This window comes from Phycodurus eques, chromosome 16 (assembly GCF_024500275.1).
Source record: "Phycodurus eques isolate BA_2022a chromosome 16, UOR_Pequ_1.1, whole genome shotgun sequence".
In the NCBI taxonomy this organism is placed as follows: Eukaryota; Metazoa; Chordata; class Actinopteri; order Syngnathiformes; family Syngnathidae; genus Phycodurus; species Phycodurus eques.
The window spans coordinates 2,035,843-2,061,526 of record NC_084540.1 but is presented as its reverse complement, the minus strand read 5'-3'; the positions used below and the strand labels follow the sequence as shown (position 1 = coordinate 2,061,526).

Genomic DNA, 25,684 nt, shown 5'->3' with positions numbered 1-25,684 from the left:
TTTACATGAAAATACGCTGCCGAGGAGCGAGCGTCTAATTAGCAGTAAGACGGAAGACGGACAAACGGGAGCAACATGAAAGTGAAAACTGGATGTTCAATGACAGCAGGAGTCTGGGCATCAAAGACATAGCAGCCCGCATTTATTTTTTGACTTGGAACATTTCTTGTCTCAACTTGTGCATGCAATGTGTGCAATTAACGTGCACATTCAGGCTCAGAATTTTCCATTTGCCATCGCGCTTATGCTCACTCGGGTCGCGGGCGCGCTACAGCCTATCCCGGCCATCTTTGGGCAAGAGGCGGGGTACGCGTGTGTATATGTACAGCGGCTGGAATAAGTATTGAGGGACGCCTAACGAGGCGGGGCTTCCTGCCACGAGCGCCCTGATCGGTTTAGTGGTGAGATTGATGGACACATGCCAGAAGTGAGGTGTTGATGTGGTTGCTGAACAACTGGAACATTTTCCACTTCCTGTATCGTCACCCCATTCTTCATTTCTACTACCTGTTTTGAAATGAAGTACATTTTGCAGATTTGTACTTCCTGTATCGATACCTCACGGTACATTGCTACGTCCACTTTGTACATTTCAATTTCCTATCTCGTTGTCCCGCCGCCTCGCGGCAAGATGTCGCTTCAATCGCAGAAAGCTCGATCGCTTACGGCGCGGTTCCGCGAGCTCCCTTTGTCCGTGATGGACTCGTTGAGGCGTGGCTGCTGAGTCACGTGACCCTCGGCGAGGATAGCGGCAGCTTTGTGTGATGTTCCTTCGGATATAAGAAAGAAGACATCAGATAAATCTGTGATTATCCTCGCTGGACACGACCACATGCATGCCCGCCAACATTGGCCCCAATCCAAACTCGTTTAAACCAAATGAAATGTAACAAACATCGACAGCCTGATCTTTCAGCCTCCAAAGTGCTTAAAGGTCCTTTAAGTGTTCAATGATCGAAAATGAAACAGATGCACACGTGCCAGTTAGTCACCACGTTGCCCTTTTCAACTTTCTTTTTGCACATTTGACTTACTGTATCGTCATCCCGTCTTACATTTCAACTCCCTGTTGCACTTTTTCATCTTAACAGTAGCCAATCAACTCAGTGTGCCACAGTGACATCGCTGGCGCTCTGAGGAGAGGATTATTGCGATTGGTGCAAGAACGCTGTTGATTTGATGTGGTTTGGTGTGTCCCGCAGGAAATCACCATCACCATGACTACCAGCACAGCCACGTGGATCTCACCGCTCTCACGCCGAAGCTGGGTAAGAACACTTTGACTTTTGAAAGCTGACAGACGACCCTTCACGCTTAACATGTTTTAATGGGGAAAGATCAAAGCAGTGACATCACGGCATTACCAGATGATCTGAGCCGTTCGTTTAGCATCCAATCAGATTGCTCTGAGGTCATCAACTGTGCTGCTATGTTTTTTTTGTGTGTGTGAACATTTTTAATTGTATTTTTTCATTATGATTCTTATTTTGTTTAATCCGTTTTTCTGTTTCTTATGATTTCTTTTTTTTTTTTTTTTTTTTTTTTGATGCTCGCTATGATCGTTGTTTTTTTTTTTGTTTAAAAAGCAGTGATGTCATGGCGTCGCCAGCTGATCGTTGCACTTACTGGTAGTTTAGCGTGGAATGGGATTGCTCTGAGGTCATCTGTACACTATCAAGCTAGCTATGCTGCGATGTATTGATGTGGCACAGCTGCACATGCCCCTTCTGGTGCTTGACGCTTCTTCTTTGGCTTTTGTCAGCAAACAGACACGGGCGACACGGTGAGTCATCCTCGCCGCCAGCGCCGCCATCTTGTCTCTGTGCATCCTTGACCCTCGCACGCCCCGCCCACCCGCCCCTGAGCCAGCTCGCTGGAGAAAATGAGATCAACGAATCAGCGTGCTTTTTTATTTATTTATTGAATTAATCATTTTTATTCATTTTTTAACTCTGCTGGATGAAAAGGACTGTGTTTATACAAAATGTGTTTATCCGTGTTTTAAATTCTTTCATCTCATGAAATAATGGCTTACTTCATTTATTCGAAACACATTTTTTTAATTGTGAAAAAAAAAAACGCAATACATAAAATAATAGGCAGCACGGTGCCCGACTGGTTAGCACATCTACCCCACACGTGGGTTTTCCTCCGGGTACTCCGGTTTCCTCCCAAAATATGCGTGGTAGGTTAATGGAAGACTCGAAATTGCCCGCAGGTGTGAATGTGAGTTGCGAATGGTTGTTTGTTTCGATGTGCCCTGCGATTGGCTGGCGACCAGTTCAGGGTGTACCCCGCCTCTCGCCCGAAGTTAACTGGGATAGGCTCCAGCATGCCCGCAACCCTCGTGAGGAGAAGCGGTAAGAAAAAGTCCATAAATCTATATATATCTATATAATAATTATTCTATTGAATATCTGGTTAGTTAATTATAAGAAATTCATTATAAGGAAAAAGCTTTTGAAACCTTGTTTTGAAACCATTGCCCTGGCTTGAAACCCTACTTTTAAACCCTATTAAAAACCGAAGCAATAAATAAAAATTCAAGTTAAAAAAATCCATACACGTTATTATTTTATTGACTAATTGGTTAATCAATTATCACAAAATTAATTATAAGGCAAACGTTTGAAACCCTAAATTCTGGCTACTTTAAAACCCTTATCCTTCCTTGAAACCCTACTTCAAAACCCTAACTTTTATTTAGTAAACGAGAAAACACACAGTTGCGCTCATACGTTTGATTACCCGGGCAGAATTTGTAAGATGGGTACAATTCTTTCAAGGAAACATGAAGGGCCAGGCAAGACGCATTTTATTTTCATGGGATTCAAATTAAACCGTCTAACATTTCAGAAAAGCATTATCATTAAACAAAACATAACCATAAAGAAATGAATGATCGTTGTTGTTCAGTCATCAATCGTATTGAAAACAAACAAAAACAACAATTTCACAAATTCTGCCAGGGTATGTAAATTTATAAGCACAGCGGTGCATATATGCAGTCATACGTACCCGCTGTCATATTGGAATGAAAGTGTACACCAGGGGTGTCAAACTCATTTTTGTCACGGGCCCCATCGTAGTGATGACTTCCCTCGGAGGGCCGCGACGACTGTGGACCCATGTGAACGAAAGATCACCTCATATACTGTAATTACAGGATACACAACACATTGATGAAGAACCAGTTTTGAAATCAGAAGCCTAGAAAAACATGTTTGTCAACTATTCATTTCTTTTCAAAGGGGGATTGGTAACAAAAAAATGCTTGTAAATATCTCAATGGTATTACACCAGAACACAATTAGCGATTTTGATTTGCTTTCGCGGGCCACATAAAATGATGTGGAGGTTCCGGATCTGGCCCCCGCGCCACCAGTTGGACACCTATGGTGTACACCTTTCTCATAACCTCGAGGTGGCGGTGACATTGGAATGAAAGCGTACAGCTTTTTCATAACTTCTAGATGGCGGCATACATTTCTAAAATGGGAACGTTTTTTTTTCATTTTCCCCTATACCCATGTATAATGCGCACTATTGACTTTTTGTCCATTTTGAGGGGGGAATGCGCGTTATACATGATAAATTATGGTACTTTTTCATTTCTTTTAGTGACATCGTGATTATACCACTAATGATGATGATTTTGATCGTGAAAAGGGTGATACAAAATGTTCATTTTCTCTCCCTGTTTTCAATTGGTTCCCCGCAGAGCGAGCAGCACGGCCCAACAACATCCTGACGGCGGCCACCGAGCCGTACGACCTGTCGCTGTCCAGATCCTTCCAGAACCTCAGCCACATGCCGTCCGCCTACGAGCTCGCCCTCTCGTCTGACTTGAGTAAATACACTCCGCACCTCACCCACGCATCATCACGATGCTAATGCTGCTAATGCCACACACGTTTTCGTTTGCATGACAGGAAATAATGCACGTATTTTCAATATTTTCAGTCACGCTTTAAAAGTCTTATCTGTCACGAACTTATATGTGTCCTGGAGAGGTGTAATAATTATTCAATGATGAAATTATTGGCGGCACGGCGGTTAGACGGTTAGAGCGTCTGCCTCACAGTTCTGAGGACCCGGGGTTCAATCCGCCTGTGTGGAGTTTGCATGTCCTCCGTCCGTGCCTGCGTGGCTTTTCTCTGGGCACTCCGGTTTCCTCCCACATGCAGTGCCTCTGAATTGGCAGACTGGGGTGGTGGGGTGGTGGTGCCCCTTTTTAAGAAGGGGGACCAGAGGGCGTGTTCCAACTATAAGGGGATCACACTACTCAGCCTCCCTGGCAAGGTTTATTCAGGGGTGCTGGAGAAGAGGGTCCGTCGGGAAGTCAAATCTCAGATTAAAAAAAGATTAATTAGCTGAATGGATTATTAATTAAATAATCGTCAGTTGCACCCCTAGTCCCCTGACATTGATAAGCGGCCAGTCCATTGTTTAGCTAACTGTGTAACTGTTTCTCAACCTTTGTTGAGCTAAGACACACATTTTATTTGAGAACAATCTCATGGCACACCACCAAGCAAAAATGTCACAAAAGGTATCTATCTACCATATCGTAGATTTACGACTTCTGTGACGAAGCTTGAAACTCAATTTTCCGTGTGCTGGCTGGGTGTTATGGCAATCTCTGCCGCAATCTAGTGGCGGCGTGTGTGACACGCATGCTTAACTCCAATTTTTGCCTGCATCACACACAAAAATCGATCGAGTAACAGCACGTACTCAGATGTTGGGGCACTAGTAAGTCAAGTTACCCCTTTGAAGCTCGTCAACTCATATCAACAGAGTTCCTTCCCCCACCATCCCCACCGGTTACTGACTGAGCGCGTGACATGAATGTTTTTGTGTGTCAGGTGACAAGGAAGTGGACGACTTCTACTCCAGGAAGCATCCCCAAGCGGACTTCGGTGGCCGAGGCCACACCCGCATGGCCATGCTCAACGACCCCCCGCCATTGCACCACCATCAACATCATCAACAGCAACATCAGCAACGTCAGCGCCCTCGCCGCGTCCAGCGCACTATGTCCCAGGACCACGTCCTATCCCCGCCGCGGACGCCTCGCCGCGGGGACTGCGGCCTCTCCTCGTACGGCAATGCGGCTGCGACTGCCTACGGGAGCAATCGCCACCCGTCGGAAGAACTGCTACTGTCGGCGGAGCGCCTGCGCTCCCGGGATCCTTTGCTGTCTCCCGCCATTCGCCGCGACAAATTCCGCCAGAAGGCCATGGCCCGTGCCATGTCCCACGCCGACATGCTGATCCCCAGCACGCCCGTCCACGAACGCCACCGCATGGGCAAAATGCTGTCTGAGCCTAGCGACGCCTACAACACGTTCGGCGTCAACACGCTCGGCGTCAACACGCTCGGCGTCAACACGCTCGGCGTTAATACACACGCCAGCGCCGCCAAAAGGCAGGCCTTTGCCTCGCGCCGGACGCACACGGTGGACCACCTGCAGTTTGGCGCGGGACATCATCACGGGACAAACGAGGTCACCGTTTGACTGCAACGGACAAGACCACTTCCTGTTCCTGCTCCTCCACTTCCTGTCGCCCAGCGGCGAACAGCATCACAAGGGCTTCACCGTGGCGACCAATCCCCCATATTGTAATATTCACACAATTGCGCATAGAGGACATCACTTTAGCGTTCACACGTCCATGCAAATGCTAGCAATGATGTCATAATTTACTAAAATTACGACGTTATTCTTAACGTTCTCGTAGCCACACGAATTATTGTGATGATGTCATCATTAGGTAAATGCTAAAATGACGATAACATGCCTTAATTTTGAAGTTATTATTGGCGTTCCCGTGGCCCTACAAATGCTAGCAATGACGTAATTGCTGACTAAAATGCTAAATGTTCAAATGACGCCATCTCATTTTTAGTGGCCATTCAAATCCGAGCATGACAACATCATTAGCATATTAAAATATGACGTCTTTGATAGCATTCGCTCGCTACGCAAAGATGACATCAATCCATGAAAATACGACCAATGAGGTGACTGTTTGATCACTTTCCTGTTCCTGATCCTACACTTCCTTTTAACTGCTGCCGTAGAGACGAAAGTGTTTCTCTCCTCATCGCAAGGGCTTCGAGCGGATCCTACATTTTGTAACTGAGGACATACAGTGTTTGTCTTCATCTAGCACTGGAGTTGCGTTAGGGCGCCGCCCCGATGATGTCATCGTAAGGATTCACACAACCATGCTAATGTGATGTCGTTGCTAGCATGCTAAATGCTAACGTGGTTAGTGCCCGCACAAATTCAACTTTATTGGTAGCGCTCCCTCTGCCGTGCAACTGCTAGCGATGATGTCATTATGAGGCAAAATGTTAACTGCCAAAACGACATCAGAATCAGAATCATCTTTATTTGCCAAGTATGTCAAAAACACACAAGGCATTTTTTTTTTGGACTATTGTGCAAATGATCCAGAGTCCTCTCGCAATTTAGAGCAGTTTGAATTGACTAATAGAGCAATAATCTGGAACAGTGTCAATTGTGCAAATGGTGCAGATACTTCACAAGCACATGAAAGGCCACTATTGGTGAACAACAGATATGCAAGTAGTGCAGAGTGGCGTGACTACTACAGTGAGTGCACGAATGATGTATAATGGGCCCGACAGCGATGTGACAACAATCTCAAGACAAAATTGGCAGCATGTTACAATGGAATTGGAAGAGAAGTTATTGGCTCGAGGGAAGAAGCTGTTGGAATGTCTGCTAGTCTTAGTTTGCATTGTTCGATAGCACCTACCTGAGGAAAAGAGCTGGAAGAGCTGGTGACCAGGATCCAAGAGGATTTTGCATGCTCTTGTCTGGCAGCAAGCAAGTTCTCAAGGGTGAGTAGGGGGTTACCGACCATTGTTTCAGCAGTTTTACTTGTCCGTTGCAGTCGGACTTTATCCTTTTTTTTTTTTTTTGTGGCAGCGCCAAACCAGACTGTGATGGATGAACACAGGACTGATTCGATGACCGCTGTGTAGAACTGACTCAACAGCTCCTGGGGCAGGCCGCGCTTCCTCAGAAGCCGCAGGAAGAGCATCCTCTGCTGGGCCTTTTTGAGGATGGAATTGATGTTGGTCTCGCTCTTCAGGTCCTGAGAGACTGTAATTCCTAGGAACTTGAAGGTCTCGATGGTTGACACAGGGCAGTGAGGGGCAGCTGTAGCATTCATGTGGCCACACAAAGTCAACGTCACGTTAGCATTCACACGTCCGCGCAAATGTTGACCATGACATCTTGTTAGCTGAAATGCTAAATGCTAAAATAACACCATCTTTGCAGCATTATTCTTAGCATTCCTGCAGCCACACACATGCTAGCAATGACATCAATGTCATTGTGAAATAAAATGCTAAAATGACACCATCTTTGCAACATTATGTTATCCTTCCCTCAGCCACTCAAAGGCGAAATCCTGTTAGCATTCATGCGGCCAACCAGAGGCTAGTGATGACATCATCAACAGTAGAATTACATTTTTGTTAGCGTTCACACTAAAATGATGTCACGCCAATGTAATGACATCAATATTAGACATCGCAGCAAACGACACTGCACGACATTTACTTCAGTGCTAACGATGACGCCGTCGTGCGACCGCCGAGTAATGATGACGTCATCTTCGCTGAGCCACGTTACCATTCACGCGGCCGCGCTAATATGACATCATTGCTAACGTTTGCTGCTAACCATGACAACATCGCGAGCAGTCACGGGGGCTGCGCGAAGACGTCTTCGCTGTCATCATTAGCATTCACGCGGCTCTGCTTAAATATTGTAAATAAGCTTCTGTAAATGCTCTCCCACTCTAATTTTCTTTCTCTAATGTAGACTTTTAAATCTAGATAAGACTCACGTTATGTCCCATATTAATCGTTTATTAGCACCTTTAGCTTAGCGCTGTTAACGTCCGCTACGTTTGGGGTCGCTCCGCATCCGAGTGTTTGCAGAGAAAAATCAGAAAGACGACAGCCCATCGAGCTCCTTCGCACATGTCCATTGTTTCCTGCCTCCTTTCCCTCGCGCATTCGATTACACATGTAAAAGAAAACAAAAAGTTGTTTTTATACTAATTGTGTGTGTGTAGGTGTGTGCGCGCAAGTGGCATCTCTTTAAGCCCTTCCTCTCTTGTCCAACCAATCAGCAGCCAAAAGTCCTCCTGTTGCTGTTTACTTAATCTTAGTTCTCTAACAAACTTCAATAAATTCTGCTTACCACGTTTTATGAGTGTCAAATTGATTGATTGATTGACAGCTGTCACTTTTGTCTTCACTTTTTTGATGTGATAAAACTTGAAAGTGATGCGCATTAATTCCATATCCTTTAATTAAATAAAAAATGAAAATGTGAATTAATCCGTAGACTCGGATATTTTTGATGATGGAACGTCGAAATATGTGCCCTGCGACTGACTGGCGACCAGTTCAGGGTGTAGTCCGCCTTTCGCCCGAAGTCAGCTGGGATAGGCTCCGGCGCCCCGCGACCCTGAACAGGATAAGCGCCGTTGAAAATGGATGCACGGGTGGAACGACGAAATCTCATATACTGGCACTTTGATTGAGGCTGCAACCGCGTCCGCCATTGCAAGGTCGGTGTAATAAAAATGTAAAAATGACAAATATTGAAGCTGGAATTCTGTTAACGATTATGATTATGACGGTCGCAAGGTCGTGTTCTTGACAACATTTTGAAAATATGGATTTTCAGACACATTTGGACAAATTGTTCTGCAAGTGAATTGTTCTACGTTGGCAGCTCTGTAACGTAGTTGTCCTACTAGTGTGCAGAAATGTCATAGAGTAGTGGGGGGGGGGGGGGGGGGGGAACGTTAGTAGTAAGATTATTCAATATCCTCCCATAGTGTACTGAATTTTCTTGTAGCGGAGACAAAGACAAAGAGTGTACTAGTACACGAACGCTAAAAGATAGGGACTAAACACGGACTTTGACATTCAGCTGGTATGATGACGAGTGGAGGTTTTGGTGTGAATGTCAGTGCTGATCCGCATCGGTGGCATCTGGGAATCGTTTGACGCTTTTGGATAAAAGCATTTGGACCTCCGGGATAGAAGAAAAACCAAAAGGACAAGTGCAAACCTTCGGGACATTAGTGTTGTCTTTTGTTGTCAGACAGGAAGTGATTCCCGACGGATCCGCTTCAGCTTATCAATCAACCTGAAGATCGGAACGGAATCAAAGAATAAAAGCAACAAGTAGAGCTAAGATTGTATCAAATTCTCAACACTCTTCACAACAGGCAGCAGTTTGGCAGAAAGTGAATAACTGTTCCAAAATAAAATAAAAAAGAGGCTTCAAGGTTTTCTGTTGCCATTCCCAGGTGACATTTTCTGTCAAACTAATGTGCATTTAAAACAACCACCTAACTTTGCCTTTAAGTCAGCTCGCTTAATACTAACACATAATAGGAAACGCCATTGACAGGCTAACAAATAGGCGGTGCTATAATCTATATGCCGGTGCTATAATGCTTTAATCGACACATAACACATGTCGACAAACAGATGAGAAATGTTACATAATACTCACAGGCATATATTATTTATCCTCTGCAAAAAAAATGACTCGCTTTACGGCAAGTCACTGAGTCAGTTGTGAAAATTCTTCATGTGTGTCGCTATGTCTGCATTATACCCCACCCCGGGTGGCCAAGGGGCGTGCATAAGAAGGAGCAGCACAATGTCTAATGAATTAAAGCAAAAAATGTGTCAAAAACCAATGAAGTCTTTACATTCTATTTAGATATACATCAACAGTCGTATTCCATGACTTTACACACAACACCCATAACAACATGAATTTTATTTTATTTTATTTGTATTTTTGTTTTTTAGATTTTTGCAAAACAAACGCACAAACAAAAAAAACAAATACAAAGAAAACGAAGAACTCACAGACGTTTTCAGAGCTAGCATTTGCCAGGAAGTCCAAAGTTTTGCTCATATATTTTCACACAAAGTCCACAACCCCAGACACACTACAAACAATTTGGAGACAGCACATTCAAGTCTTTTTTTTTATTATTAAAAAAAAAAAGGCTCATTAATATGCGCTGCTGATGAATGAGACTTTGTTGTAACTCATAATCAGATGGAGTACGTTAGATGCTCTACCGCAATGGAATTGAGGGACAGTGCTGCCCTCTGCCGGATAATGTGTGCCATTACACAAGAATGGCGTTTTAACCAGTACATTTACACACAAATCTGAGGCATTCGTTTTCAACGGTGTGTGCGTGTTAATACATAAAAGTACAATATTAAAAATACTGTGATAAAATACAAGAACTACATAAAATATCTGGTCTACAGGTATAGATCGTGGGTGTATGTTTTATGTTGGTGAAACATAAAACATAATATACAAATACAAAATAAAAACTTACAAATAAGTTAAATAATTAAACATATCTAGTATAAAAGTATAGATGATGTGTGTGTGTGTGTGTGTGTGTGTGTGTATAACGATATGTTGTTTATACATAATAATAATAATAATACAATAAGAACAATTCTATAATAGTATTGTAGATATTGTATTATAATAATAGAATACAAAAACTACCAAATCTCTACAGTTTAAAAGTGTAGGTTGTTCATGTGTGTGTTGTCGTGTTAATACATGAAAAATACTATAAAAAAAAAATACTATAAAAATACTATAAATACTATCGACAGTCTAAAAGTATAAATGGTGTGCGTGTAACTATGTTTTACATGCATAAAAAGTATGTTAAAAAAAATAATAGTACAAAACAAACACTTCGCAAAATATCTACAGTCTAAAAGTATGGATGTGTATGTGCGTTGATAAGACATTTCAAAGATACAATCTAAAAATAATAAAATGTAAACATGATAATATCATATTTCTAATTGGAAGATTTTGGTGCTCCTATAACATGAAAACAAAACAACAACAACAAAAATTATTATTATTTATTTTATTTTTTTTTTGTCACGCAAGATATTCATCACAACCGCCGGTAGGTAAATCATGGATACATCCAAGAAAAGACCATTTTCTGCAGAAAACAGATTCACGGTGTTATACACGAACGACATTAAACAAAATAAAGACAAATAAACATTGCTTACACCTAACAGATGACATCTTACAATTGTGTGTGAAAATGAAGCTCGTGTTGACATTGAGGTTCAGGAGCAAAAATCACACTGAACAGGTAAAATAAATATTTAAATTAGCTATTATTTTGCAAATATACATTTTATATACAGCAGTTAAGTGAAATGGGTTGGTTTTAATTTCATGAGTACGAGTACTCAAATAGACCGACTATTTGATTTGAACGTAAGCTTCAACCAAGCGTCTTTTTTTCCTCGTTCAAAATGGTTTTGCTATTTGCAGACATAACATTTTGTGTTCTCTGTAGCAGTTCACTGACTTCATAAATGCAACACACTATACTTTATTTTATACATACAGCTTTGAAAAACATCAACAACAATGGTCCATATATGCAGTGTTATCCTCATTTTCGATGTCAAAAGGGTTTGGTGTCTTTTCGAGTATTTAAGGTTGCTGAGCCTCGCTCTAAAAACATAGATCGTGTTTTTTGTTTGTTTGTTAATACATTAAGAATACTATATAAAAATACACAAACATACACAGTCTATATGGGTGTGCTACAACATAAAATAATGCAAAACAGAAAAAAAGGATAAAAGGATATACAGTATAAAAGTACAGCTGTTGTGTACTGTGTATTGTACGTGTGTCTGCATCATAGCGTGGCGATGCCACGCACACATATTGACGATGGCTGAAGGCTGACTGAGGATCAATAATAATAATACCAATGATGTCATTCTCAATAACACTCTGCCATTCCCACAGTTGACATCCATGGAGCTCCTCCAGGGAGCGAAGCGCCAGAAGCTCTCGACCCAGCCAGAAGGGAGGAGGATGAGGATGAAGAGGTAAAGGAGGAGGAGGAGGGCGGGATGCTGCCGTTGACAGGAAGCCTTTCGCTGCTTTCCAGTGCATTCCGCCTCGTCGGGAACCTTCTCAACATTTTCTAATGCTCCGTGAAGACTCGCCGGGACTCTTGGGAGCGACTTTTGTTCAAAGGTAACGCAATATTATTCCTTGACGAGGAAAGCTAAACTGGGATCCGGTGCTAACGCTAACTGATGCTAAGTGAGGACGATGATGATGATGATGATGACGATGATGATGTCATGAGAGCGTGTTTGAGCTTCTTAAATTCTGCTCCGTTGTCGTGGAAAAGTTGGACCTGCTTTTGAATGAACTTTCCGAGAGAGCCACCATTTGTGCCATTTTGCTGGAATTTTGTTCATTTCCATGTGTCGTACTTGTCGGGCAGTGCTTCTCAAAGTGTGCGACCCAAACTCCCTCTAGTGGTACACAAAATAATTTGTGAAAAGTCTTTTTATTTGAGTTGCACTACTTATAGTATTCATTCATTCACTCATTCATTTTGCGTACCGCTTCTCCCCACTAAGGTCGCGGGCGTGCTGCAGCCATCTTCGGGCGAGAGGCGGGGTCCGCCCTGAACCGGTCGCCAGCCAATCGCAGGGCACATAGAAACAAACAACCATTCGCACTCACATTCACGCCTGCGGGCAATTTACAGTCATCTATTCTTTAAGAAATGTTAATTGTTAAAAAAAACAACAACAAAAAAAAAAAAAACTGGTAGAATTTGCATTTAATTTCTGTGCAAAACATTTAATGTAATCATTATTTAACTCATTCACTGCTGCGAACATTTATATTGGTCAAGTGGAATCCCACCGTTTACTGCCAAATACATTCGTCAGCTATGTTTTTCAGTGCCTAGGCGTTGAAGGCAGTCTCTCCCAGCTCGTCTGTGAAATTCAGGTTTGTAAACCACTGTAATGACTAACAGACACCAGTAGATGGCGACATTGCATCGCTTCGGATTGGAGATCGCCACAGCTTTTAAGTCGAAGACAAAGACGAGTCAGTGAATCTCGGTTTGTCACTTCGATTGTGAGGGAGAGAAATGCCAACAAGCTGGAAGCTTAGGCACCTCACACTCAAGAGTAAGTATGTGATATAAATAGAGCATTAGTCGCAGTAGTCAGTCGAAAATGTGTGTCACGATCCTGAGAAAAGATGACGCAGTTGATGGAATGAATGACAAATGGCATGTAGAAAAACGTCATGTTCAACTCGAGCCATGCAGTGTTTCTTAGTTGTGTGTCTGTAAATGAAAGGAAATGTCCTTTCATAGGTTTTCTTGTTGTAAAGTTTAAGGCATCACAGAAGCAAAAAAAAATATTAGCGTCAAAGTCACTGTTTCTTTTCACAAAAAGCTCCTTTTCTCTGCTTTTTGTTCAGAAACCAGTGTGTTTGGTGAAACCAACCCATGTTCTACTGCTGAAGAACAGAAAGAGGTAGAAAACCGTTTTTCTCTGGTGAAAGGAGAGAGTATTCTTTCTTTTGGTAGGTTCAGTGCTTTTGGTGTCACAGAACACAATATTCTGTGAGTCAGTCAAAATGCTCTAAAACGGATGCCAGTCAATGAATTAACAAATGTAAGTTTCAACCACTTCAACGTCTTACACAGTTTGGTCAAACAATTCAGTCATCCTGTAGCATACCACTCGGGGGAGCCACACTTAACGTACTAGACCATCTCGCTTCCCGACTGTTTTTCTTTTTGGTCTTTCCCTGTGTAGGAAGTCATGCCGGGCAGTCCCGAGAACATCGCCTTGGGCGAGTCTACGCTGTCTCAGTCCCGCGACCAGCTGACGCCGCCCAGCCGCACGGAGAGTACGGTGTTCAGCCTCTCCCGCAGCGAGTCGCTGTGGACGGCCGAGACGCCGCCGAGCCGCTACCGGGTCTTCTGGTTCCCCATCCACTTCATGTCGACGGGCGGCGGCTTCCTGGTGTGCGGCATCATCATCAGCGGCCTCTACTTTGCCGGACACAGCCGCAAGGTCAGCAACATTCTGGGTCCCGCCCTGCTCTCCATCGGCCTCATGGTGTTCGTGGTGGGCGTGGTGCTCATCCCCATCACCAAGGAGAACAGACGGCTCGCCTTGAAGAAGCCGCTCGCCTTCCAACGGCATCCCGCCTTCAACATATGAGCGCGAGGAAGCTTCTGGACCGGAAGCGTGACTTGCTTTGATAAGCCAAAGAAGGAAGTGTCTCACTCCATAATCACCATACAGCGATTCTTATATAGCGGACCTTGATAATTCCTTAAAGAGTCTACGAAAAATCCCTTTGTAGTGAGTCGTGACGATTTTGATGTAGTGGACCAGAACCTCTTTGTTGCGTGATTATCCTCGCGTCTCCAAAATGGCTACTTTTCAGGAAGTTAAAATTAATAGCCAGATTGCATGATGTAGCAAACACCACATCGTTCGTTACTATTATATTTAACACGTAAAAAAAAAAAGATTGCTATTTTATGTCGCTGTCATTTATAAAAATGGTACAGACACGTTAGCAGCACATCGCCAGCGCTAGCCATCCACATCAAAGTCTTCACTCATGCTGACCCCCACAACCACACAAAAACCTGTAATACGTGACGAAAGCACAAGAGCAAACGACTGTGATTACATCATCCTTCAGCCGTGACTGATGCAATAAATTAAACGATGAGCTCACAAAGCGCTTTCTTCTGCACTCATCCATTTTTAACAAAACAGGATGACTCAAATGTATTTAACCATCTAGACTCAGTGTTGCTTATTGAGAAATTTGATAGCCACCATCAAAGAAAATGTTGAAATGCTGCGCAGTGTTTGCTCGGTCTACCAGTCTTTCCATTTCAAGCCTCGCTTATACTCCAGATCTGGATCTCCAAAATGGCGGATAAATACCGATTATGTGATCCAAAACGATCTAAAGCTGTGCTGCCACCTCGATTGCAAACTGCCATTGAACACCACTGAAGAAGAAGAACACTCAATGCAAGATTTTTTCGCTGTGGGTCCATGCAAGACTCTTCCAACAATTCTCTCCTGATTGATCTTCCGTTGACGACCCGGTTGACCTCCGACCTTCCTGCCTCGTCGTTCTACCGGGAATCCCTTCAGCTTTCTACCCCCAACCACAAGTTCTGCCTAAGATCCTTTTCCTGTCCCCTTGGCCCTTTGGGATTTTGCTACAAAGAATTGAGCTGTGGATTACGGAGCATGACACGACTTGGCCCCAAAACCTGTTCCCAATCTTCGAAGGCATTCTATCTGGACTTGGACGTGAACTGCTCTGTATCTGGACAGTGAAGTTATCTACGTGGCCACTCAGCCGTTCTGTCATCGGACTGGTCACAGTTGATGTTACAAATCATTTCCAACTATTGCCGTGGTTTGATGTACTGCGCTTGGTTGGGTTCTACACCACCACACACAGCCATGACAACCTTCTTGCAGGTTCTTGCTACTTATGAGGCCTGTCTTTAAGGCTAATAAGCGCCTATTTAACTCAGATGCATCAGATGAACATTACAGTAACAAGAAATTTCCAGTGAATGATCCCGAAGGGAATCTAATCTGATCAGGTTTGTGGATGGTCCCGAGAGGGCTTCTTGGCGCAGAACACAGGGCTTGTAATAAAAGTGTCATACAAAGTTTTTTGTAACAGTGGCACCTTGACTTACAGGTGCCCCAACCTTCGAGTATTTCAGGTTACGAGCAGTCGCTTTGTTTTGAATTTTTGCTGTGTGTTGAGAGCTACAATTTGAAAAGTCCACCAAAAATCCCTTTTGTTGTGATTAGGGACACACCTTCTACCCATTTATATCTGAATTTGTAACACTAATGATTCATTCATGAGACTGGGGTGGGAAAACGGCTTAACTGGGCCCGATTTGGCCAGTTTCGCTTAGGGGGTGTGCTCCCTTTTGTTTACCATGGATAAGAACGTAATGGCTGTGTGTTCTTTGTTTTAGGGCACGGTAAATGTACACCGACTACCGGACATTGTCGCAAAGTGTCATTTCTTGTGTTGCCTCATGAAGATAGAATTCAGTTAGTTACTCACATGTAAGGGGTGTGCTCACTTTTGTGAGATAGTGTATGTGACTTCTTCCCACCACTGTGGAAGGATGCCAGGGAGCTACTCGGGGATGTCGATGATGGAAAAGTGCACTTGAGGGCGGGACTAATGCGATGTGATCGCCGATATGAATTATTAAACGCCGCTTGACTTTTCCTCTCAACTCTCTCTCTCGACTCAAGTGAGCGGCCAGCAGCGGCACACATTTACAAGGAATATTATGGCACATCATTCGTGGAAGTGATTACTTCCCCGACATGTAAACTGTATATTGCACTTTTAAATGTCATAAATCACAACAAACAACAATAAATTGGTTCACATGTATTGAAGCCATGTTACACTTTTTAACTGCACACACCGATAAAAACATACAAAAGTACAGCATACATTTGGCTGTCGAATCTGCTTTTAGAAGGCTGAAGGATTTACACTGAACGTGTGGAGTTGTACAACTGTGATTGTGTATGTAAAAGTGTGTGTGTGTGTGTGTGTGTGTGTGTGTGTGTGTGTGTGTGCGTGCGTGCGTGCGTGCGTGCGTGCATGTACCAGAGGTGGGACCAAGTCATTGCTTTGCAAGTCACAGGTAAGTCTCAAGTCTCTACCCTCAAGTCCCGAGTCAAGCCTCAAGTCGAGACACGAAATTCCCGGGTCAAGTCGCAAGTCCTACACTGAAGTTACGAGTCCTTTCAACTCATTTTAACAAGGTTACATGTGTGTGTGTGTGTGTATGTGTGTATACAACCCCAATTCCAATGAAGTTGGGACGTTGTGTTAAACATAAATAAAAACAGAATACAATGATTTGCAGATCATGTTCAACCTACATTTAATTGAATACACTACAAATACAAGATATTTCATGTTCAAACCGATCAACGTGATTGTTTTTAGCAAATAATCATGAACTTAGAATGTTATGGCTGCAACACATTCCAAAATAGCTGGGAAAGGCGCATGTTTACCACGGTGTTACGTCACCTTTTCTTTGAACAACAGTCAATTAACGTTTGGGAACTGAGGACACTAATTGCTGTAGCTTTGTAGGTGGAATTCTTTCCCATTCTTGCTCGATGTACAGCTTCAGCCGTTCAACAGTCCGGGTTCTCCGTTGTCGTATTTGACGCTTCATAATGCGCCACGCGTTTTCAATGGGAGACGGGTCCGGACTGCAGGCAGGCCAGTCTCGTACCCGCACTCTTTTACGACGAAGCCACGCTGTTGTAACACGTGCACAATGTGGTTTGGCATTGTCTTGCTGAAATAAGCAGGGGCGTCCATGAAAAAGATGTTGCTTGGATGGCAGCATATGTTTCTCCAAAACCATGTATGTACCTTTCAGCATTAATGGTGCCTTCACAGATGTGTAAGTTACCCATGCCATTGGCACGAACACAGCCCCATACCATCAGACATGCTGGCTTTTGAACTTTGCGTCCATAAGAGTCCGGATGGTCCTTTTCTTCTTTGGCCCGGAGGACACGACGTCCACATTTTCCAAAAACAATTTGAAATGTGGACTCGTCAAACCACAGAATACTTTTCCACTTTGCGTCAGTCCATCCGAGATGAGCTCGGGCCCAGAGAAGCCGGCGGCGTTTCTGGGTGTTGTTGATAAATGGCTTTTGCTTTGTATAGTAAAGCTTTTTAAGTTGCACTTACGGATGTAGCGGCGAACTGTATTTACTGACATTGGTTTTCTGAAGTGTTCCTGAGCCCATGTGGTGATATCCTTTACACATTGATGTCAGTTTTTGATGCAGCGCCGCCTGAGGAATCGAAGGTCACGGGCATTCAATGTTGGTTTCTGGCCTTGCCACTTACATGCAGTGATTTCTCCTCTTCTTTTGATGATATTATGGACCGTAGATGATGAACTCCCTAAATTCCTTGCAATTGTACCTTAAGGAACATTGTCCTTGAACTGTTGGACTATTTTCTCACGGGGAATTGGGGTTGTAGCAGGAAATGCATTATCTTTCTAGTGAGGCAATTTCACACAAATACAAACATGAATATAAATAGATTTCAATTTAAACTTGTATTAAAAACATAAGGCTTTAATTTAAAAAAAAAAAAAAAAAAAAAAGGAACACAAGTTTGACATTTTGTTATAAAGGCACAATTTTATCCAACTGTGGTATCTCAGTCAGAACACTAGGGGACATAATACAAATATTATGTCAAAAAGGGTCGAAGAAGAAAAGGCCACGAAGAAGAGTGTAGCTTCATGTCGAACAGATGCTAGCTGTGTGCTGATCGGTAAATAAAGTGAATGTAAAAAAAGAAATACAAGACCGATTCTTGAGAACACTTCACTGACTAAAGCAGCCTGGAATGAACAGGAAGTCTAGACAGCGTACGGCCGGCCCGCCGTGCAACCATTTGCGTGATTGCTCACAAAGCTAACTGCTAATGCTAAGGAAAACAAGCCAAAGCCGTGCGATTCCCAAAATGGAATCAGCATTTTTTTGTTGTTGCAATAATTAACGTCCTTATTGTTACGTTAATTGTCATTGCCGTTTCTGTGTATGTTCCCAGTACATCGTGCAATGTGTCACATTTCTTGTAGACTCGTGGCACAGGTGCCTGTGCGCGCCCCTCCCCCTTCCGTACTGACATCCGGGACACACCTTGTTGACCGTGTGGGCGTGTCTCTTTTGTGGCAGGTGAGCATCGAGCATCGTCCTTCTGTTTTTTTTTTCTTTCCTCCTCGTCCTCGCCCGTTATTTTCTTTTCTGTGATGTTTCCTCGCTCGTCGCCATGGACGTGAGGAGCATCCCGGGCAAATGTTTGCCGCTCGTCTTCGCCGGCTTGTCGCTGGACGTCGTCGGCCTGACGCTGCTGCTGGTCGGCGTGTTCGCGGACGTGCGCGCGGCCGACGGCCAGTTCTATGGTGACTTCCTCATCTTCACGGGCGCCCTCATCATCTTCATCAGTTTGGGCTTCTGGGTCATGTGGTACGCGGGCAACGCGCGCGTCACGCCGGACGACGGGCGCGACACCCGCCGGGCGGCCGGCCTGGCGGAGCGCCTCGTCCGCAAGCTGACCGAGAGGCTCAGCCGAAAGATGGCCTCGACGACGGGCGCGAGCACGGCCATTGACGCGCGCTCGCACGACGGGGAGCTGGCGGGAGACACGAGGCCTAACCGAGCCAGCAGGGTCACGTGGGGTAAGGCCACCGCCGACAAGGAAATGGACCTACAGAACTACAACAACAATCTAGGATACCGCCGGGAAAACTACAACACGGGAGACGACCGGGAAAGATACCACGAAGGATACGATAATGAAGCGTACACAAAGGAAAACTACGATGGCCAGGACGGACACGACAAACAAGAAAAATATGGCAATAAAGAAGTATACAACCATGAAAACTACAAAGAGGAAGGATATGACAATGAAGGCTGTGATGAGGTCGTGGACAGTGACAACAAAGATGAAGGCGAACAACTGTGATGTTACAAGACTTTTAACAACAACCCTTAATAACTGCTGGAACTAGTAACGTGAGTCGCCATCTTTGTGGAATTCTTTTTCAAGAAACATGGTATGCGGACTTCAAGCACCTCTAAAATCCTCCATAACAAATAAATTGACCAAATAAATAAATAAATTGCTTACCCAATTCTTATCCCCACACATTCCTTGTCACCAATAACGTTCTTTGTGCGTGTTTTTAAGGCAAGTGACGGCGTTTGAAACGTCGGCTCGGAGAGCCCCTCACTCGAAATTTCGGACCGTACGAGCTTAATGGTGGATATTCTTAAGTGACACTTGTCAGCCGATCGAAGAAGGGCTTTCCCGAGTAGCAAACAAAACCAAAGGGTTGAGGAAATATGTTGAGAGATAATCAAGTTATACTGTTTCAATGCAATTTGAGGGCGGTTTTTGACCAGATTTTTTTTTATGGGCGATATCACGCAAAAAAAGCATTCTCCCAAAAGGCCATCATCTTGATTTTCAACATTCTTGGTGTGTCGTACTCGGTCGGGTTGAAGTGGTCGTTCCAACCAGACTCTGATCCTCGGCAAATCTTGTCACGTCGCTACCATAACACAACCGCACCAAAAAAAAAAAAAAAAAAAAAACCACAACAAAAGATATGATAATAAAAAGCTATGACAAGGAGGGATACAACAATGACAGACAACCAAGATGAAAGGCAAACAACTGTGAGACTAAATGACCCTTTATAAACTACTATTACAGAACTACAAAAACGACTGAGGAAAACCACAACAGAGCACGGAATAATGAAGGATACAAGAATGAAAAGTACAACAACAAAGAAGCATCCAACCATGAAGGCGACAGTTGTGGATAACAAAAGACAACGGTGAACAACTGTGACACTACACAAACAACAACTTTTTAATAACTATTAAGACACTATTTTTGCACTTTATTACAAGGCCTAAATCGTTGGAAATGTCTCCTTTTAATTAGCCCTAAATAAAGGCCTTATCACCAAAATTGCTAGGCTGGAATGGGAGCACCCCCTCAAGTTTCCATGGCGACCGACAAGGCAAAACAGCCGAGTCATGTTTGCTTTTTGATTTTCCATCATAGTCACGCGACACCCGGCCGACCGGTTGGGCGCTGTAAACGAAACAAACGGCGGGATCCTGACGTGCGCGCGCACAAAATGACCGGACGTCATCTAGGGGAACACGCACGCTTCGTCCTTAATAAACTGGTGACGTACGCCGTGTGTATATTATGTATACAAGTGAATGGGGTTTGATCACAGAATGGATTAAAGTAGCGCGTCAAGTTACCACTGTATTTAAATGTAGCCTCCTAGCGTAGCATCATGTAGCTCAAAGCTTCTCAGTTGGTCTCACCTTAATTGGGACTCATCAAACCAAGCACATTTCTCTCAAAATGTTGCATGTATGTATGTCAAATGTCTTTCAAAATAGTTACAATTTCAGGGAATGCTTGAAGTAGTATTTTGGCCATGCTCAAAAGAAACTAAATAATTATACTACAAGATAGAAGAAAAAGTGGAGGTCATCGTTTTACGAGAATAAACTCATATTTTTCCAAGATATAAAGTTGTCTTTCTTCTCGGGAAAAAAGTTGGAATTCAGCAGTGCACAAAGCAAGGGTGAGAGAGTCTGGTGTGGATGAACTTGACTGACCTGCACAGAGACCTGACTTCAACCCGATAGAACACATTTTGGATGAATCAGAGCGGAAATTGAGAGCCAGGCCTTCTCGTCCAACATCAGTGTGTGACCTCACAAATGCGCTTCTGGGAGAATGGTCAAAAATTCACCCAAAACACACTCCTAAACCTTGTGGACAGTCTTCCCAGAAGAGCTGAAGCTTTCATAGCTGCAAAGAGTGCGCCGGCATCATACTGAAGCTTATGGACTAGGAATGGGATGTCACTTAAGTTCATACTTTAAAGAGAACCACGTCTTATTTTTTTCCAAGGTCATACACTAACGAGGATTATAAGTTTTCCTCCATCCATTTTCTAGCGCTTGTCCTCATTAGGGTTTCGGGTAAGATGGAGTCTAGTACAGCTGACTTTCGGCAAACGTTGGGGTATACCCTGGACTGGTCTCTAGACACAGTAAGGGAATTAAAAAAAAAAAAAAAAACTAATTTAAAACATTTCATAATACTGTATAAGCACAAGGTAGTATTTTTCTTTTCAAGAGAAAGTGGCTTTTTTTGGGGGGGGGGGGGAAACAGAATAGTCATAGTCAAAATCATAATTTATGAGATTAAAGTTGACAAATTGAAAGTCCTTATGATAAACTTTATTCTCTTCGTATCGTCTAATTTCATTATATTCTTTTCAGTGTGACCCTGATACTCCTTTGCTATAGATGCAGGCTAATTGCACTTCTAAAAATAAATAGTATAAAGTCAAATTCAATTAATATTGCCACAAAATTGCATTTTTTTATTTACTTCTGCCTGTAAAACACTTCTTTGCTTGAATATGCAATAAAGTTTTTTCGTTTTTTTTTAAGCGCGCAATATTGACTGTGATTTTATGTTGTTATGCCGATTGACGCTGTGATAGTCACGTGATGCAGTCAAAAGTCATCAGGCAGGACCGGAACAAGTCGGCCCAGCGCAGGAATGAAGACGGGCTACTTGACGAACCGGTCCTCCCGCTCCAGAATTCTTCAGGAGTCGTGTGAGGAGCGCTGCCAGCGTCAAAGCAGCCCGTTCGGCCTCCGCTCGTCTCGCTTCGGCCATGGAGCCCAACAAATGCTCGTCCTTCTTCCTTGCTCTGGCCGTGATCCTGGACGTGGTGGGCTTCCTGCTTTTCCTCGTTGGCATCTTCGCCTCGCTGAGGTACTGGGACTTCTTCGTGTTTTCGGGACCCTTGCTGATCTTCCTCAGCCTCTTCCTGTGGATCTTCTGGTACATGGGCGCCCTGGTGGTGCCCGAGGAGGAGCTCGACCTGCCCAAAAGCGACATCCTGTGACCCCTCTGGATGGGGAGAGACACGGACGCTTGTCTCCTGGCTTCATCCGACGGCAGGACCACCGGCAGGTCAGCTCGAAGCGTGCTCGTACGAGGATGTCACCCCGAACGTCCACCAGACAGAAAAAAAAGGAGAATGAAGGATACAAGGAAAGGTTCCAAAACTTGGAATGAAGGAATTTTTTGATGGGTCTCCTTGTGACATTTATCACACTTGACTCATTGGCAGGAAGGGGGATCCCTCCGTCTGTCATCCCTTCTCAAGTTTTCTTTTTTTCCCCTTAATTGGGTTGGTTTTTTCCATGGGGGTCTAGACCAGGGGGATTTGTTGATTAACTAGATTTGAGTCAGGACAATAACTTACAACACTGAAAGCAAACGTCACATACAATGAATAAAGAACTGAAATGTACAAAAGGTTCAGAATGATGAAAACAGCCAAGTTAAAAAATAAAAATAAAAAAAAAACAAGGAATGGAAAGCATACATTATGACTCAACTAATTTATTTGCTGGTCTGCTAATAAACAACTGTTAACTTTCGAAACGTTTGGGAAAATACCTTGACTACTTTATTCCAGGAACAGATAGAAACACATTACCACTTCAACTACCATCAGTTATCTTTTAATCCTCGTTTTTGTTTTGTTGTGCCTTTTGTCTTTTTACATGCCCTGAGCAATAAATTCCCGAAACGTCATTGCATTGCCAAAGGGGCTTTCCGGTTGTGTCGTTGATAAAGACCAATACCGACTGTCTCTTGGGGTCCGTTGAGAATCACAGATTTCGAGACAACGGTGTCATCATCATGCACGACAGAGTTTTGGGGTCACATAGGCAATTTCTTGTTTTCTGTGAAAATGCACCTTACACTGTTGAAATGTTCAGGGGGCACTTAGAAATGTCCTTACTTTTGGAAATAAAAGCATTTCTTTTCATTTTTCTTTGAACTACGTCTTGACCAAGGATGTCAAACTCCTTTTCATTGCAGGCTACATCATAGTTATGGAAAAATCATAGAAATCTCATCGTATTATGCCGTATACTGACTGTACACTATTTCCCCTGCATGTCACTGTTGTTATATATTTTGAACAGAACATTTTTGTTTGAAATCAGAAGTAATAGAAAACAGTAAAAACCAAAATACTATTGTTTGAATTATGTTAAGAAAGGATTTGGTGGGCAAAAATTTTTTTGTACTATTTGTAAAAGGTGAAGAAATATTGCAATTTTTGCAGATTTTCTACAAAAAGTAAAACCAACAAATTTATTTTGATTTGGGTTAGTGGGCCAAATTTTTTAACAAACGTTTAGATATGTATGCAGTGCTGGAAAATATTAAAAGAGACCTAAAACATGTCATACCTTTTTTGGTATTTTGTCTTTTTTTTGTGCAAACAAAAGATCTCACTGACAATATCTTGAATTTGCAAGTTGTAGTTTCCGGGTGTATATAGAATAAAAAAATTAAAAAAACAAGACCTCTAAATATAGACCTATACATTGCAAAATCAGACAAGTGATCATTTTGCAGGGATCTCTTGATTTTTAGATAGATGGATGGATGGACGTATATCCACTAGGGACATTTCTAATTGACCCCCCCCCCCCCACCCCAACTTTATAATAGCAGTTTTAGCTCTATATAGCTATATATACACTTGTGCTTTTCACTAAAGAAGAATAAGGTCATTTCTATGTGAGCCCAAACTTGAACACTAGTGCATGTCGTGTTATTATTCACGTCCACGAAACTCGCTTTGTGGCAGGAACGCAGTAGTTGTTTCTCATTTGTGACCTCGGAACTCGTCAGACCGGTGGAGCAGTCTTTTCCAGGAGGAACATCCACCTGGCCCAAAAAGAGGTAACGCGAACACACCACCTAATTAAAACTACGTTAGAGGTCGAAGTTCTAAAATGCCCTTTTTTTCCCCCTTTCCAATAACAATATGCCAACTTCTGTTATCCATGTGCACACCAAGAGCCATCACTTCATAATATAGATAAATCTCAATAAATAAGAATAAATACATTCTACTTTATTGAGATGTACATGTACAATGCTTTGAACTGCACCTTTCCTGACTTTTTTTATTTCAAGCATTTGTGTGTTTGTTTATTTCTATTGCGCAAGGTGCCGGCTATCACGAACACCTGTTGTGATGAGAAACACGCCTATGCGAGTACAAGTGTGTTGTGAAAAAAAGTTTTTTAACTTTATGGTTCTGTTTTTTTCCCCTACTATACAATGTAGACTAGTGTAGCTGGAGATAACCCAAGCAAGCACGGGGAGAAGATGCAAACTCCACCTAGGAAGGGCGGAGCCCAGGTCGAACCCTGAACTGCAACACTATATGAGGCAGATGCGCAAACCACTTGCACACCGCGCTGACCCAACAGCAGAATCTTTCAATCGAAATCTTGGGATCTCCCTCCATGATATGACATGGAAATGTGAATGTCCTAAACAAAAAGCACGGCTTGGCGTCTCCACCCGCCACCCTAGTGAGGATAAGCGGTCCAGAAAAAGGATGGATGGAGTGAGGAGCTTGATCATGGAACGAATTAAACTCAAAGTCAAGGTACCACTGTATTTCCATTCATTTGATTGGGGTCAAGCTGCGCAGGTTCGCAAAGAGAGTCTCGGAACGAATGAAGTTCGTGAATGGAGGTTCCACTTGGCGGTAAGTGGAGTCTGCCGCCGCCCCCTGAAGTGAATAACAACACACTGAACACATATTGACATGAACGCGCTGTCGGAGAGGACAGTGAAAGGAACGCACCTCGGCCACGCCTCAGCGGTCACGCGAGGCGCCGCAACTTCTCTCAGACATGGCATCCATTTGTTTCCCGGCCACCGAAGAGGAAGCGGCGGAGTAATGGATCTCTCGCTTGCTCTCTCTGATCAAACTACTGCTCGCCCCCTCCACCCTCCTCCTCTATTGTGTTTATAGGCATGAATGGTCGCCATGGTACTGGTCATCACCGTCTTCCTCGCATTTCGGACGACGATGATGATGATGATGATGATGAAGATGGTGATGGACGTGGTTTGTGAGAGCAGGGCGGCGTGCATTAGCGCTGATGCTAAGTGTGCTGTCGCCAGAGAACCACCATAAAAACAAGCGAGTCTAACTGAGACGAG

The 25,684-nt window shown here is 43.4% G+C and overlaps 3 protein-coding genes across 5 annotated transcripts in view; all 3 read left to right on the top strand.

The window, feature by feature from the left end:
* The window catches only part of LOC133415429 (protein shisa-6-like), a 40,109-nt gene extending 31,856 nt beyond the window's left edge, over positions 1-8,253 (top strand). Inside the window, exons 6-10 of the mRNA XM_061701484.1 lie at positions 1,203-1,268; positions 1,763-1,783; positions 3,722-3,850; positions 4,869-6,876; positions 6,965-8,253. Coding sequence (XP_061557468.1) covers positions 1,203-1,268; positions 1,763-1,783; positions 3,722-3,850; positions 4,869-5,521 — 869 coding nt within the window. The 3' untranslated portion in view covers positions 5,522-6,876; positions 6,965-8,253. The remainder of the gene's footprint in view (positions 1-1,202; positions 1,269-1,762; positions 1,784-3,721; positions 3,851-4,868; positions 6,877-6,964) is intronic.
* Positions 8,254-13,746: 5,493 nt separating this feature from the next.
* Positions 13,747-14,157, top strand: LOC133414386 (phosphoinositide-interacting protein-like). Its single transcript, XM_061699696.1, has one exon. It carries the CDS (start codon positions 13,753-13,755, stop codon positions 14,155-14,157), a length of 405 nt encoding a protein of 134 aa, XP_061555680.1. The 5' UTR covers positions 13,747-13,752.
* A 4,611-nt stretch (positions 14,158-18,768) lies between these two features.
* LOC133415342 (transmembrane protein 238-like) lies at positions 18,769-22,305 on the top strand. Of its 3 annotated transcripts, XM_061701323.1 has the most exons (3): positions 18,769-19,590; positions 20,294-20,420; positions 22,128-22,305. In XM_061701323.1, exon 1 carries the CDS (start codon positions 18,842-18,844, stop codon positions 19,538-19,540), a length of 699 nt encoding a protein of 232 aa, XP_061557307.1. In that variant the 5' UTR covers positions 18,769-18,841; the 3' UTR covers positions 19,541-19,590; positions 20,294-20,420; positions 22,128-22,305. The 3 variants fall into 3 exon arrangements, with proteins under 3 accessions (XP_061557307.1, XP_061557306.1, XP_061557305.1); XM_061701322.1 differs by lacking the exon at positions 20,294-20,420; XM_061701321.1 differs by lacking the exon at positions 20,294-20,420 and having other exon boundaries at positions 18,769-19,631.
* Positions 22,306-25,684: the final 3,379 nt, after the last annotated feature.